General features: G+C 38.6%; 1 protein-coding gene across 1 annotated transcript in view; it reads left to right on the top strand.

Moving 5' to 3' along the window:
- ZBTB11 (zinc finger and BTB domain containing 11) overlaps window positions 1–16,674 on the top strand; it is a 36,642-nt gene that overhangs the window by 1,350 nt on the left and 18,618 nt on the right. The window contains exons 2-3 of the mRNA XM_021707228.1: window positions 7,419–7,705; window positions 8,697–8,928. Coding sequence (XP_021562903.1) covers window positions 7,419–7,705; window positions 8,697–8,928 — 519 coding nt within the window. The remainder of the gene's footprint in view (window positions 1–7,418; window positions 7,706–8,696; window positions 8,929–16,674) is intronic.

Below are 16,674 nucleotides of genomic sequence, written 5' to 3'. Positions count from 1 at the left end.
CGCCTCCTGACAGGCCGCGGCCTGGGCTGGAGACTCTGCCTTGGAGAATTCATTCCCGTTTCAGAAGCAAGCTGGTTCCGTATTCATCTTTAACGCTTTCTTTATATTCCGTTTTAAACTGGTATCTCAATTATATTCCCTAGGGTGATACAACTGTGAAGAGAGAGATATGAAGCAGTCAGTCCGTTTTGTTAGGATTGAATCGAGCAGATATTGTTTTGTTCCACAAATGTCTTAGATTTAGTAATTTAGATATGTTAAAGATGATAATTACGGTTGAGCACAGTGCTTCACACCTACAGTCCCAGCACTTTGAGAGACCCAGGTTGGAGGATTGCTTGAGTCCAGGAGTTCAAGGCCAGCCTGGACAGCATAGCGAGACCTCATCTCTGCAAAAATAAAAATTTTAAAAATTGCTGGGCATGGTGGCTCATTCCTATATAACCCCAGCACTTTTGGAGGCTGAGATGAGAGAATTGCCTAAGCCCAGGGATTCCAGACCACCCTGGGCAACTTGGCAAGGCCTCATCTCTACAGTAAATCAAAAAATTAGCTGGGTGTGGTGGCACATGACTGTGGCTCTAGCTACTTGGAAGGATGAGGCAGAAGGATCGCCTGAGCCCAGCAGGTCACGGCTGTGGTGACCGTGAGCGTGCCACTGCACTCCAGCCAGAGTGATTCCCTGATTCCAAAAAATTTTTTTGATGATGATGATTACAGTTTCTAGGTAACACTGATCAGGATTTTATATTCAGGCATAGTCTTAAGCACTTGATTTGCTATTCATTTTATCTTCATAAAACTTTGAGGTAGAAATATTTATATTTCTGTTTTATAGATGGAAAACCTGAGAGCACCAGAAAGTTAAATAAGAAAACATAGCCAGGCGTGGTGGTGCACATCTGTAGTTCCAGCTACTCGGAAGGCTGAGGCAGAAGGATCGCTGGAGCCCAGAAGGTCAACGCTGGGGTGGCTGTGAGCGTGTGCCACTGCACTCCAGCCAGGGCGAAAGAGTGAGACTCCAACTCAGAAAAAAAAAAGAAAGAAAGAAAACAAAGGTCACACAACTGACCTTTGTGATTTCGCTTTTCTTAACACTGTTATATGGTAGTATACAATGTTTTGTGTTCAGAATTTTCTTTCTCTCATTTGATTATTTGTGAGTGATATCTAATCCAGTTTTTTTTTTAAGTGTACAGTGTCATAAAAGAACGTGAGATGATGTTTAAGTTAGCTTCATTTAAAATGGAAAGATATGTTCCTTAAGCATCTATAGCAGCTGTTCTCAAAGTACAGAAACCTCTAGAGGAGGAAGGCCTAGCAATCCTTCAGAGTTTTTCAAGGTTAAAATTATTTTTATAATAATACTAAAGTGTCATTTGCCTTTTCACTGACATTCTTTCATGAAAATATAGATAACTCCTGGACTTATAATAGGGTCATGTCCAAATAAACCCATTGTAAATTTAAAATATCATAAATTGAATATACATTTAATACACCTAACCTAGTTTAGCATAGACTACTTTAAATGTGCTCAAAACATTTACATTAGCCTGTAGTTGGGCAAAGTCATCTACCACAAAGCCTATTTTTTTCTTATTTTTTTGAGCTGGGGTCTCACTCTGTTGCCCAGGCTGGAGTGCAGTGGAACCATCACAGCTCCAGCCTCAAACTAATAGGCACAGGCGATTCTGCCACCTCAGCCTCCTGAGTAGGTGGGGCTACAGGCCCATGCCATTTTGCCCAGCCAATTTTTTTATTTTTTAGATACGAGGTCTCACTGTGTTGTCTAGGCTGGTCTTGAATTCCTGGGCTCAACCAGTCCTCTCGCCTTGGCCACCCAAAGTACTGGGGTTATAGGCTTGAGACAACCTGCCCAGCTTCACAAAGCCTATTTTATAATAAAGTGGTAAATATTGTATCTTGTGATTTATTGTAAAAAAGAAAAACAGTGGTTGTATAGATATTGAAGTACAGTTTCCACTGAATGTGAACCGCTTTTGTACTTTATAAAGTAAAAAAATTTTAAGAGTTGGACCATCATAAGTCAGGAAACTACACAGTAGTTTTCCAAAGACTTCATTACATTAAATTGGATGCAGAAGCATATATGGTCGGCCCTTGGTATCCATGGGTTTCACATCAGTAGATTCAACCAACTTTGGATGTCAAATATAAAAAAGGCCAGGCGTGGTAGCTCATGCCTATAATTCCAGCACTTTGGGAAGCAGAGGTGAGAGGGTTACCTGAGCCCAGGGGTTCGAAGCCAGCTCAGGCAACTTGTCAAAACTTAGCCAGATTTGGTGGCACGCTCCTATAGTCCCAGCTACTTGAAACACTGAGACAGAAGTATTGCCTGAGCGCCCAGCAGGTTGAGGCTATCGTTGCTGTGATCATACCACTGCATGCTAGTCTGGATGACATAGACTCTGACTCCAAAAAAAAGTTGATAATAACTTAATGTTTTATGTGGCCCTTTTTGGGGGTGTGGATGGAATCCAATACAAGAGAGGTTGACTAATTAGCATTATTTAACAAACATGTAGCAACTTCTATGTGTCAGGCACTGTTCAAAGTGCTCTGTAAATATTAACGTTTAATCCTTGTAACTGCCCCATGAGTTTAGTACTATATCTCCATTTTACAGTTGATTACACAGAAGCATGGAGAGATTCAGTTACTTGGCCATGGTCCCAGAGCTAGTTAGTGTACAGACCACTTTTCTGCATAATTAACTTCAGTCTCTTGAAATATTTCCTCACTCTTAAATATAGTGAATTAAGGCCAGGCATGGTAGCTTATGTCTGTAACCCTAGGATTATAGGGAGGAATCCTGGGAGGCCGAGGTGAGAGGATTGCTTGAGCCCAAGAATTTGAGACCAACCTGGGCAACATAGTGAGAGCTCGTCTCTATAAAAATTTTTTTAAAAATTTCGCCTGGCATGGTACCATGTGCCTGTGGTCCCAGCTACTCAGGAGGCTGAGGTGAGAGGATAACTTGAGCCCAGGAGTTGAGCTGCTGTGAGCTGTAACGTGCCACTGCTCTCCAGCACTCCTGGAAAACAAAGTGAGACTCTGACTTGAAAAAAAAAGATTACAAGATTGTAAATTAACTCTATTTACATAGTAATACCTTTTGTGGTTGAGTCAGACCCTGAGTGAACTAAGGTCTAAATTTCTGAATCTGTAAAGCTATTTATGAATATCCCACCAAAACATTAACACTTGGGTTAAAAGATATAAGCATGATATAAGGTGATTTTTTGTTGTTGTTTTTGAGTCAGTCTCACTCTCTCACCCAGGCTGGAGTGCAGTGGCATGCTGACGACCACCACAGCCTCCACCTGCTAGTCTCAGGCGATCCTTCTGCCTCAGCCTTCCAAGTAACTGGAACCACAGGTATGCGCCACCAGACCCAACTAATTTTTTTATTTATTGTAGAGATGAGGCCTTGCCAAGTTGCCCAGGCTGGTCTCGAACCCGTGTGCTCAGACAGTCTTCTCACCTCAGCCTCCCAAAAGTGCTGGGATTATAGGCGTCAACCACTGGGCCCAGGAAGATGATTTTTTAGATAGTTATACACTAGTATTGGTTTTCCTGCAGTTTTTATTTCTTATTTGCTTTTGTTCAGATGTTTTCTATGTAGTTTATCCAATACCATATGAACTTAGACAGTTAATACTTTATTCTTTATTTACTTAATTTTACAGATGGGGGTGGCAGATACACTTAAAGTCTAGATCCCACAACTATTTGTACCCCCAAAACTATTGAAATAAAGAAAGAAATCTTTATTTATTTATTTTTAATCTGGTTCTCACTCTGTTGCCCAGGCTGGACTGCAGTGGCACCATAACAACTCACTGCAGCTTCGACCTCCTGAGCTCAGCCTCTTGAATAGCTGAAGCTACAGGTGTGTGCCACCACACCCAGCTAATTTTTTATTTTTTTATTTTTTGTAGAGACAAGGTCTCACTATGTCGTCTAGGCTGGTCTAGAACTCCTAGGCTTAACGAACATCCTGTCTTGGCCTCCCAAAGTGTTAGGATTACAGAAGTGAGTCAATTTTCTCAGCCCAGTTAATATTTTCATCAAACCTATTGGTTGGATGGAGAATATATTTTACATCTGTAGCATCATAAAATGTTTATAAATACATCCAAGATTAATTAGAAAAAACGAATTTTTTTTCTTAATTTTTAAAAACCAATTAAAGCAATAGTGAACAAAACACATTCTGTGTGTTTATTTTGGGCAAGGGAATTTTCATAGCAATACTCATTTTCTAATTATATTTCTCACTTCGATATGTCTTTAAATATGTTTACGGCTGGGAGCAGTGGCTCAATGCCTGTAATCCCAACACTTTGGGTGGCGGAGGCGAGAGGATTGCCTGAGTCTAAGGATTTGAGACCAGCCTGGGCAACACAACAAGACCTTGTCTCTACAAAAAAAAATATCAGTGGGATGTGGTGGTACGCACCTGTCGTCCCAGCTACTCGAGGGTACAGTGAGTCATGATTGTGCTTCTACCTTCCTCCACCAGCCTAAGCAAAGGGGTAAGTTCCCAACTCAAAAAAAAAAGTAAATGAATAAGGATGATGAAAAATTTCTGGAGACGAATAGTGTTGATATAACAATGTGAATGTACTTAATGCCACTGAACTGCACACTTAACATGGTTAAAATGGTAAATTTTATGTTATGTGTATTTTGTTGTAACAAAATAGCTAGTGGGTATGTGAGAGAGAGAAGAAATACCATGTAAACATATTTATTTGAGTTGGAGTCTCACTCTGTCGCCTAGACTGGAACGCAATGGCACGCTGCTCATGGCCATCACAGCCTCGACTGGCTGAGCTCATGCGATCCTTCCATCTCAGCCTTCCAAGTAGGTGGAACTACAGATGCTAGCCACCATGCCAAGCTAATTTTTCAATTTATTGTAGAGACAAGGTCTCATCATGTTGCCCTGGTTGGTCTTGAACCTGCGGGCTCAGGAAATCCTCTCACCTCCACCTCTCAAAGTGCTGGGATTGCAGGCGTGAGCCTCCATGCCGGGCCTCATTATTTATTTCTGTTCTGCAAAAAAAAAAAAATCTGTGAACCAATACATTCGGCAAATTTCTAGGTTAAACAGATTTTTTTTTTTACTGGAGAAGTCAGTTTCCAGTACGATAATGACTATTGTGTATAGCTAAAATTTTTCTGAATTTATTACTTCACTGTATACTTTTATAATAAATGTGGGACATAATACAATTTGGGAAATATGCTTGAATACTACCTGAAGACTGAAAATATAAGGAACTGTGTATAACTTAACATTTTAAGACTTTCAGGTATATACTGTATACCTCTATCATGTTAGCTGATAATGAACTCTTTATTTGGGGAGAAGTTTCTACCACAGGAGTGGGCAAATGTATTATTGTGCAAGAAGCATAATATTCTAAAAATTACAAGTTCTAGAGACCTAACTCTGCCATTTTACTAGATGTAGCTTTGGATAAGTTTCATATGTCCTAGGGCTTTGTTCTCCTCTTCTGTAGAACAGGAATTAGTTGTTCCCATCTTATAAGGATGAGTGTGGGTGTGTGTGTATGTAAAGCCTTTCTCCCTGCCCCCTCACCCCTACCCAGCATGCTAAGCTGAAATTCAAAATAGGTGTTTGTGAGTGGCTTGTGTGCAATCAATCTTTGTTAGATTGAGTAAGCTGTTATGTCCCTAAAATCTCATAACTTTCAAAAATCAAAAGATTTGTTTTAAACTTTAATTACAATTGGTTGTAGTCTTGTTCCAGCTGACAGATTGGCTTCACCTGTCTTTTTTCATCGCAATTTTGGATATAGGACAATCTGGGACATACTGTTCTTTGTGAGAGTGGACAAAGATCAGAGAAATGGTGCCAAACACTTAGTACCTCTTAGGGCTTCTGTTCATACATGGCACACATCATGGTGTGCAGAGCAAATTGCATGGTCAAATGTGATGCCAATGGGGTGGAAAAGTACTAGCTTGAGCCATATTAAATTATTATTTATGTAGGTTAAAAACAGTTGAATATTGACAGTTTCATATAGCTTCTGTTGCATGGATACATTGTAATTCATATGGAAATGAGTGGGATTGTATAATCATCTTATGGTGGGGAAAGTGGTTAACTGGAAGTAAACAAAACAATCCATCTAAGCATAGAAACAATAATTTATAACCTTATATCTTTGAAAAAAATGTTTACATACTCAGTGATCTATCACAGAAACAAAGAACAGAGTACCATATGTTCTCACTCATAAGTGGACCTTGAACAATTATCATACTGTAAGAAAGGGATTGGCAGTTGAGGGAAACTGCCAGGGGAGGGAGGGGCACACTTCATCAACAAGGGTACCTGCATAATGAACATTTATATACCTAACCCTGAATTGTACTCCACATCTTTAAAAGAAAAAAAAAGAAAAAGAAAAAATGTACATTACATTCTGAAAAACTCTACATTATGGGACATGAGTGTGTCTGCACATATGTACTCAAACACTTGTGTACACATAAAGTAATAATATATTTATCAGTTTTCAGTTAACTATTTTTTTTAACAAAAAAATCCTTTGCATTCAGAGACATCTCGTAGATTACCTACTGGCAACTTGACCACACTTTTTTTTATGAAATAGAAAACTAATCACCTCATATTAAATAGTATAGCATTGAAACCAATTATTTTATTGTAATGTCATTTGGCTTATAATGGAATTTTGGACATTGAAGAACTTATTTATGACAAAAAAAGTTTTATATCTTACATTTTTCTAACATGTGAAACAGTCACCACCATGCATTGCAGGTTTACTGATACATGTTGTGCAATAGTAATTTGGTGTCTTCTACCTGTTGCTTTTCTGTTCAAGCAGTCAATGAAGTTTCGTTTTCTTCTTCCCATATTAATAATATGTAATGTATCGTCCATTATGCGTACCACTTCTATGTAACACTAGCTGATTTTTTAAAATATGTATCTCAGTATATATTCCATCTCCTTATTTGCTTTTTTGTGCAGTTTGACTGGAAAACTTTAAGGAAACCTACTTTAAAAAAAAATTTTTTTTTTTTATTTTGAAGATGTGGGGGTACCATTCAGGGTTAGATATACAAATGCTCATTATGCAGGTACCCTTGTTGATGAGGTGTGCCTCCTGGCAATTTCCCACTACTGCCAATCCCTTTCTTATAGAATTATGATAATTGTTCAAGGTCTGCTTATGAGTGAGAACATGTGATACTCAGTTCTTTGGATAGCATACATTTTTAAAATTAGGGCTGGCCTAAGTTTGTCCTGTATAATCACCAGCAATCTCTGTGTCCTCTGAGAGGGGACATCCAAGTGGTTTGTTAAATTTACAATATTTCCTCAGAGGGGTCAGGGCAAAGGATTAAATTTGACTTAATTTTTATTTTTATTGTAGGGATATTAAAGCAAGTCAAAGATTACATTAAACAGTGTAGCAAATGTCAGGAAAAACTAGATCGATCCCGTCCAATATCAGATGTTTCTGAAATGTTGGAAGAGTTGGGATTAGACCTTGAATCTGGAGAAGAGAGTAATGAATCAGAAGATGACCTGAGCAACTTTACTTCATCTTCAACTACATCCTCCAAGCCTGCAAAAAAGAAACCAGTATCCAAACATGAACTTGTATTTGTAAGTGGTACTCTCCATTCAGCTTAACATTTGTAACTTGTGTACTAGTATTTGCTTCCTTGGCGATACTCAGACTTTTTTCTCAAACCACTAAGACTGCCTGACTGTTGGCACTGAAGTGGAAGATTTAAACAGATCCATATGTCTGAAGTAGAGCTTATTGAATAAAACAAAATGGATAATATATTATGTTGCTATGTAAACTGAAAGCAGATTAATACTGCCTCTTCGCCAATTGTAAATATTCCTGTTATTTTTCTTAAGAATGAACTTAGTTACCTTTTGGGTTGTTGCTAATTATCCCTCCTTCTCTCTCCTGATTTGTAATGATATATTGGTACAAGTAGACAAAACACATTTTGGAAGCAGTTTCTGAGTCATACAGCGAAGTAAAATTCATCTGATTAGGTCTTTATATTTGCCAGCATCAGTTTCATACAAAATCAAATTTTTGACCAGTGAGAAGAGGCAGAGGCAGCCAGAAGTGAGATACAGATTTTCATTAGCTCATAAAGAATGAATATAGCAGAAAATATATCTCTTTTTTTTTTTGGAGTCAGGGTCTCACTCTATTGCCCAGGCTGGTGAAGGTAAGTCGCACAATCATGGTTCACCGCAGTCTCAACCTCCTGGGTCAGGCGATTCTTTAGCCTCAGGCTCCCAACTAGTTGGGACTACAGGTGTGTGCCACTTCACCTGGCTAATTTTTTTATTTTAATTTTTTTGTAGAGATACGTTCTCTATGTTGTCTAGGCTGGTCTTGAACTCCTGGACTCAAGCAGTCTTCCTGCCTTGACCTCCCAAAGTGCTGGGATTACAGGTGTGAGCCACTGTACCTGGCAAGAAAATATTTATTTATAACATAGGTAACAGCATCACATTATTCTTCATTTGTGGTGAAGGGAAATGCGTGGTGTATCTTGTTATAAAGTCTGTTAAGGGAAAACATACAGATGATATATAACGCTTGATTTCCAACTTATTTTGACAGGTTGACACCAAAGGAGTGGTAAAACGTTCTTCTCCAAAACATTGTCAGGCTGTCTTAAAACAACTAAATGAACAGAGACTTTCCAATCAGTTCTGTGATGTTACTTTGTTAATTGAAGGAGAAGAGTACAAAGCTCATAAATCTGTTTTGTCAGCTAATAGTGAATATTTTCGAGATCTTTTTATTGAGAAAGGAGCTGTTTCCAGTCATGAAGCTGTGGTAGATCTTTCTGGTAAGGATTTTCTATTATTCTTGCTTTTTGTTTATAACTACTTTGTAACAGGGGGACATATGTCTTCCAAATACAGAATTTATGCTAAAGTAGGAGAAGCCCATTTAGAGCAGCAAACTAAGCTGAACTGAAAATGTTCCTTTTAGCAAAATTTTCCTGGTAGAGTTATAGAAGAGGCTGTCATCTTCTGTCATGGCCTCTTAAGTGATTCAGTTTGTAGGAGAAGAATAATTTCTGGAATTTAAACTGTTATAAACAGTTTGAGAGAAATCCACAACTGTATTTGTGTTAAGTGAATATGTTATTTTAAAATTGACTGCTTGGTCAGGCATGGTGGCTCATGCCTCTAATCACAGCACTTTGGTGGGGGGAGGTGGATTACCTAAGCCTAGAAGAAGTTCAAGACCAGCCTGGGCAACTTGGCAAGACTTTGTCTCTACAGTTAATTTAAAAAAAAAAAAAATTAGCCGGGCATGGTGGCATGCACCTGTAATTCCAGCTACTTGGAAGGCTGAGGCAGAAGGATCACGTGAGCCCAGAAGGTCAAGGCTGTGGTAGCTTTGAGCATGTCCCTACATTCCAGCCTGGGTGACAGAGTGAGACTCCAAATCAAAAAAAAATTTTTTTTAAATAAAATTGACTGCTTAAGCCAGGTGTAATGGTGCACATATCTAGTCCCAGCTACTCTGGAGGCTGAGATGGGGAGAATTACTTGAGGTCACGAGTTCCAGGCTGTAGTGTGCTGCCATTTTGCCTGTGAATAGCCACTGCTAAGTCTTTGGTTTTACGTTTTTGTTTGTTTTTTTAACGTTTATCTTTAGAATTCAATAATCAAACTGTCAGTGTAGAAAAGTCCAAATTCTGAGTTAGTTTTTTGCTTGTTTTTATTATTATTGTAAATGAACAATTTTTAAATATTATTTTAATATTCTCTCTTAATACTCTATTTTTTTTATTTTAAAGATGTGGGGCACAATTCAGAGTTAGATACATAAGTGGTCATCGCATAGGTGAAGTTTGGGCCTCCCATTGGTCCTCACTTCACCTGGTTTGGAATTATTAATGTTATGTGCTCCCACCCCCACCCTGGCAGTTACCCGCCACTGCCAAACCTTTTCATGGAGTATTGTGATTAATGTTCAGGGTCTACTTATGAGTGAGAACATGTGGTACTCAGTTCTTTGTTTCTGTGATATATTACCAAGTATGGTGGACTCTGAATCCATCCAGTTGCTGCAAAGTCCATAATTTTGTCCTTCTTTATAGCTGTGTAATATTCCATGGTGTATATGTATCACAGTATGTTTATCTGGTCCTCTTTTAATGGACAGCGTGGTTGGTTCCTTGTTTTTGCTATTGTGAATAGTGCTACAGTCAGTAAACATGCGTGCACAGGTATCTTTTTCATAGAACGATTTGAGTTCCTCCAGGTATATTCCCAGAAGGGGGATTGCTGGGTCATATAGAAGATCAATTTTTATATCTTTTAGAAGTTGCCACACTGTTTTCCGCAGAGGTTGTACTGGGTAAATGAATAATTTTGACTTTTTTTTTTTTTTGGCTTCCCTAGAATTTATATATTGGCTTATGAGTCAGGAAATGAAAATTTAGGAAGAATTAAAATAGGTAACATTATTTATACATTTTCTTATAATACAAACTTACTGTAACTTTAAATTACTGAGACCACTTTGTGAAATGTTTCTCCTTTCTGAAACAAAAAGAGGGGCTTTATCCAAGTATGTAAATATGTATTTAACCACTGATCTTTTTCTGTGTTATACTTTTTGATCTCCCCTCTTTTGGGAAGACAGTTTTTCTTTAGCAGTAATTTTATATAAAGCAGTAGCATTCTCTGTGCACTGAAATATTTATTAAGCATCCACTGTGTTTGAGGAATTAGACAAGGCTCAGGGGATGCATTAGAGAGCAAAAACTTTTTGGAGCTTACAGTTGCATTACATTCTAGATTGGTGCTATTTGTTTTAATCTGGGTTCGATGATTCAGAGGAGAAAATATGTCCTGTACTGGACCTTCTGAGTAATAAAGATCATCACAGATGAAGTCTTTTGATATGTTAGCTTTGGAATTTTTGTCCTATATTTCGTACTTCTGAAGCATAAAAAGAATGCATATGAGTTTTGCTCTTCTAGTTTCTCAGCAGCTTACAGCAAATGAAAAGAAATGCCTGCCCAGAAATAACTGCAGTGCAGCATCCTAATGCTTCATTTAATCTTCATTCCATATGCTTATTTTTATATATTCTGCAAATATGACAATTTTTTGATTTATTGTAGAGATGAGGTCTCGCCAAGTTGCTCAGGCTGGTCTTGAACCCCTGGGCTCAGACAATCCTTTGACCTCAGCCTCCCAAAGTGCTGGGATTATATACGTGAGCCACTGCACCCAGGCTGATGTACATCTATTAATTACCTAGTTAATGTAGTTGATCTCATCAGTATTTTTCTCTACATTGTGTACACTTTACAAAAAATTTTTAGCTGGGCCTTAGGTGAGCGGTATCTCTTCATAATCCTTTTGTTCTTAAATATAAACTCTAAAATCAGCTTATTGACTCAACAAGAAGAAAAAAATTTATTTAGATAGGGATCACAATGAATTAATAAACTTTTAGAGATTTATTTATAAAGGTCTTGCAGATTCTTTGTTAGATTTATTCCAAGGCACTTTATGCATTTTGGTACTATTAGGATTTTCTTCTCCTGAAAATTATATAATTCCCCATGTATTTTTTATTATATACTTATTTTATATACAGCAATATTGCTAAATTTCCTTAGCCATTCAGACACAGGTTCTTTGAAATTTTCTACATAAAACAAATATGGCATCTACTAATAGTAATGGTTTTGTTTCTCCTTTTCGAGTCCTTATATTTTGATCTCTCATTCTTGCTTTACAATGCTGGCTAGGACTTCAAAAAAAAGAATTGAGTAGAAGTGGTGATTGAGGGTTGTGTTTTTGTTTTTGTTTTTGTTTTTACTTTTTAAGAAACTTTCAGTAGCAGCTTTGGAGGGTACAAGTAGCATTTGGTCTGGGCTTTAAGTGTACCCACCCCCCAGAGAGTTCTCTTAATCTTATTTCTAGTTCTAAAGAAGGTACTTGCTCCCCTCCCCCCAAGTATGTTATTTGGTAAACATTTAGCATTAAGGAAATTCCCTCTGGAATGGATATTGGTTTTTTTCTCATCATGTTAATGTGAGAAATGACATTTATTTTCTAACGTTAAGCCAGTTTTTCATTGCAGAGATAAATCCAATTTAGTCATGATGTATCATATTTTGTGTAAATTACTACTTTTGGTTTTCCAGTATTGTTTAGGATGTTTGCATCTATGTTCATGAATAATTTTCCTTTTTCACATTGTTTTTGTCATACTTTTGATATCAGAGTTGTTCTAACCCTGTAAAATGTATGTTCCCTACAGTTTTTACATACACTAAAATTAGAATCGTGTCTTTTTTGTTTTTTTGTTTTTGAGTTGTAGCCTCACTCTGTCGCCCAGGCAGGAGTCCAGTGGCATCCTCACAGCCACTGCAGCCTCGACCTGCTGGACTCAGGCGATCCTTCTGCCTCAGCATTCCAAGTAGCTGGGATTACAGGTGCACTACTGCACTAAGCACTGGCTTATTTTTTGATTTACTGTAGAGATGAAGTCTCGCCTAGTTTCCCAGGCTGGCCTTGGCCTGCTGAAGTGCTGGGATTACAGACTTGAGATACCATACCTGGCCCTATTTATGTCTATAATGTGTGGTAGAATTGTGGCTAAAATTGCCTGGACCTGCAGTAGACTTGGGGGGGAAGTTTTTTTCTTTTTTTGAGTCAGAGTCTTATTCTGTCGCCCAGGCTTGACTGCAGTGGCATGACCATTGTTCACCACAGCCTCAACCTGCTGGGTTCAAGTGATCCTTCTGTCTCAGCCTTCCAAGTAACTGGAACCACAGACGCATGCCACCCGGCTAATTTTTTGAGTTTGATGAGGTCTTGCTGGGCTCAGACAGTCCTCTTGTCTCTGCCTCTCAAAGTGAGGGGAAAGATTTAATCGCCTCTGAGCCCAGCAAGACCTCATCAAACTAAAAAAATGGGTATAGATTGTTCAGGTTTTCACTTTTTTTTTTTGAGTCAATCTTGCTTTGTTGCCCAGGCTGGAGTGCAGTGGCATTCTCACGGCCACTGCAGCCTCTACCTGTTGGACCCAGGCAGTCCTTCCGCCTCAGCCTTCCAGGTAGCTGGAACTACAGACATATGCCACCACACCCAGCTAATTTTTTGATTTATTGTAGAGAAGAGGTCTCACCAACTTGCCCAGGCTGGTTTCGAACCCATGGTCAGGCAGTCGTCTCGCCTCTGCCTCCCAAAGTGTTGGAGTTACAGGCATGAGCCACTGTGCCTGGCTAATTTTTTAATTTATTGTAGAGACGAGGTCTTGCCTAGTTGCCCAGGCTATTCTCAAACCCCCAGACTCAGGAAATCCTCTCGCCTCTACCTGTCAAAGTGAATTTTCAAGTATATTGGCACAAAAATTTTAATATTCTCTTCTAAGTGTTTTTAGTAACTTTAGATGTAAATCTTTTATTCTTGACAATAGTTATTTGGATTTTTTTTCTTTCTGGTTAGAGGTTTACTGACTTTCATTAAAGCACATTAAAATATTTAGATCCCCACAGTTTTAAATGCATATTTATGCACTGTACAAAGGCAATTGTTTCAGTACTCCTCAGGCTCCTGGGAACTTTAAATGATCCAAGCAACTCTTGTGAAAATCATATTTTCAAAATCGTCACCAGGGACATCTAGAGAAGGCACCCCAATTATGGTGTTTACCTAGCAGCAGTGTATGCTTTAGAAGTATCCTTCTTCCACCAGGCTCAGGGTAGTTGTCCCCTCTGTCTAGGACCCCGACATGGGAGACCCAAAGTCCTGCTGAAGGCTGGGCGCAGTGGCTAAAGCTTGTAATCCCAGCACTTTGGGAGGCTGAGGCAAGAGGATTACCTGAGCTCAGGCGTTCGAGACCAGCTACTTCAAAAGAAGGATCACCTGAGCCCAGCAGGTCGATGCTGCGGTGCCCGTGAGCATGGCACTGAAGTCCAGCCTAGGCAACAGAGTGAGACTGACTAAAAAAAAAAAAAAAAAAAAAAAAGCCCTGCTAAAGCAGGAGTAGCCAACTACAGTTTGCAGGCTAAATCTGGTCTGCTGCCTGTTACTGTAAATAAAATTTTGTTGGAACACAATTATACCCATTATTTACATATTGTGTGTCAGACTCCTTTTGAGCTTACAGTGGCAGAATTGAATAGTTGTAACACAAGCCATTTGGCCTACGAAGTATATAATATTTGGTCTCAGGCTTTTTTTCTTTCTGAGTTGGAGTCTCACTCTGTCCCCCAGGCTGGAGTGCAGTGGCAAGCTCATGGCCACTGCAACTCAAAGCAACTACAAAAAAAATGAACAACAAAACATTTATCCTCCTAACAGCATTTTTCCTTTTTTTTTTAAAGTTGACATGTAATAATTAATTGCAGATATTATGGGGTACAGAGTGATATTTGTGTTTGGAATATTCAAAATTCTCTCCTTTAGCTTTCTGAACGTATAAAATAAATTATTGTTAACTTCAGTGCTGTAGGACAGTAGAACTCATTCTTCTTTCTTAGCTGTAGTGTTGTATCTGTTTTGTTTGTGTTTTTTTTTTTTTTAATTGAGTCGGTGTCTCATTCTGTCATCTAGGCTGGAATGCAGTGGCATGCTTATGGCCACCGCAACCTTGACCTGCTGGGCTCAGGAGATTCTTCTACCTTAGCCTTCCAAGTAGCTGGAACTACAGGCATGACCACTACGCCTGGCTAATTTTTCTTGATTTATTGTAGAGACAAGGTTTCGCCAACTTGCCCAGGCTGGTCTTGAATCCTTGAGCTCACTCTCAATACTCTCGTCTCCATATCACAAAGTGCTGGGATTACAGGCATAAGCCACAATTTTGTATCTGTTAACCACCCTCTTCTGTCCTCCCCTTCCTGCTCTTCACCCCTCCTAGCTCCTGATAACCGTATTTCTCTTCTATGAGCTCAGTTTTTCTTTAGCTCCCACGTGTAAGTGAGGACATGGATATTTATTTTCCTGTGCTGACTTATTTTACTTGTCATAATATCCTCCAGCTTCACAATGTTGCCACAGATGACGGGATTTTATTCTTTTCTATGACTGAATAGTATTCCTTTTTGTATATATACCACATTTTCTTTATTCATCTGTTAATAAATATTTAGGTTGATTTCATGTCTTGGCTACTGTGAATAGTGCTGCAATAAACATGAGAATCAGATATCTCTTTGAAATACTAATTGAAAAAAAAAGTACTCAGTAGTGGGATTTTGGATCATATGGTAATTCTGTTTTTAGTTTTTTTAAACTTTAAAATCCAGGAAGAATTTTTAAATTTTTTTTTTTTTGGAGTTGGAGTCTCACTCTGTCACCCAGACTGGAATGCAGTGGCCGCTCCCGGCCGCAGCCTCAACCTGCTGGTGGGCTCTGGTGATCCTTCCGCCTCAGCCTTCCAAGTAGCTGGAACTACAGGCGCGCTACCACGCCTCGCTAATTTTTTTTTTGATTTATTGTAGAGATGAGGTCTCGCCAAGTTGTCCAGGCGGGTCTCGAACCCGCGGGCAATCCACTCACCTCAGCCTCCCAAAGCGCGGGATTACAGACTGAGCCACCAAGCGTGGCTAATTTTTATTATTATTAAGTCACACTCCCACCGGGGCTTACAGAATGTTAGGTTAGGCCTGCTGGGGTGGGTATCTGGTGTATGATCTGGTGCCTCTTGAAAGGTACAAAGAATTACAGAGGAGTTAGATTAGAAAATATAGTTTATTATAGTTTATTAGAAAGTAAATTAGGGAGAGAAAGAGGAGGTTCACCTCCCCAAGGGAGGGGAGAGGACCAAAGCAGCGGCGTGTTTTTAGTTTTTTGAGAAACCTTTATACTGTTTTTCATATAACTGTACTAATTTACTTTCTTACCTATAGTAACCATTTTTTTAGTTGTACACTACAGTAGTGTTAACTACATTCACATTTTCATTAATAGGTATCTACAACTTTTTCATTTTATAAAATTGTCCATTTTTTGCAGGGTGTGTATATGTGTATGTAAAAAGATTAGAGATAAAAAGAAAGTAGCAAAATTATTTGCCTATTTATTTTTGGTAGTAAGTAAGTGGGTTTTTTTACGCTTTTCTTTTTGTTTTATGGTTTTGACAGTAAACATGAGTAGTATCTTAGCAGAAATGACTAAATGTTATTTGGAACCATGTTAATTTTTTCAAGGGAACTTTTTTTTATGATTTTGAACATAGAAATTAAAATCTATAGGTAAAAGACAAAAATACATTATTTTGTTGATTACTTATCTCAAACTTAACTTGGTCTTATAGTGTATAGTAGTATTAATATGGCTTCAGCTTTCCTAGGAATAGCTGAGTTAGCCATGGTGATAATTTTGATATGTGGCCTTTACAGCCTGACTTCTAGCATCTCACAGTTTAGGCTTCACTGTACGCTTGTTCACCATCACCCCTCCCACCATCCCCTCCCACCATCTGCTTATGTTAAAAGGATCGTCTTACATTTTACATACCTTGAGTAAAACTGAAAAACACAGCAAATGGGAATTTTTTTTTTTTTGAGTTGGAGTCTCACTCTGTCGCCCAGACTGGAGTGCAGTGG

This window comes from Carlito syrichta, unplaced genomic scaffold (genome assembly GCF_000164805.1).
Source record: "Carlito syrichta isolate Samal-C Ts95f unplaced genomic scaffold, Tarsius_syrichta-2.0.1 Scaffold316463, whole genome shotgun sequence".
Lineage (NCBI taxonomy): Eukaryota > Metazoa > Chordata > Mammalia > Primates > Tarsiidae > Carlito > Carlito syrichta.
The sequence above is the reverse complement of the archived record's forward strand: the minus strand, read 5'-3'. Positions and strand labels throughout refer to the sequence as shown.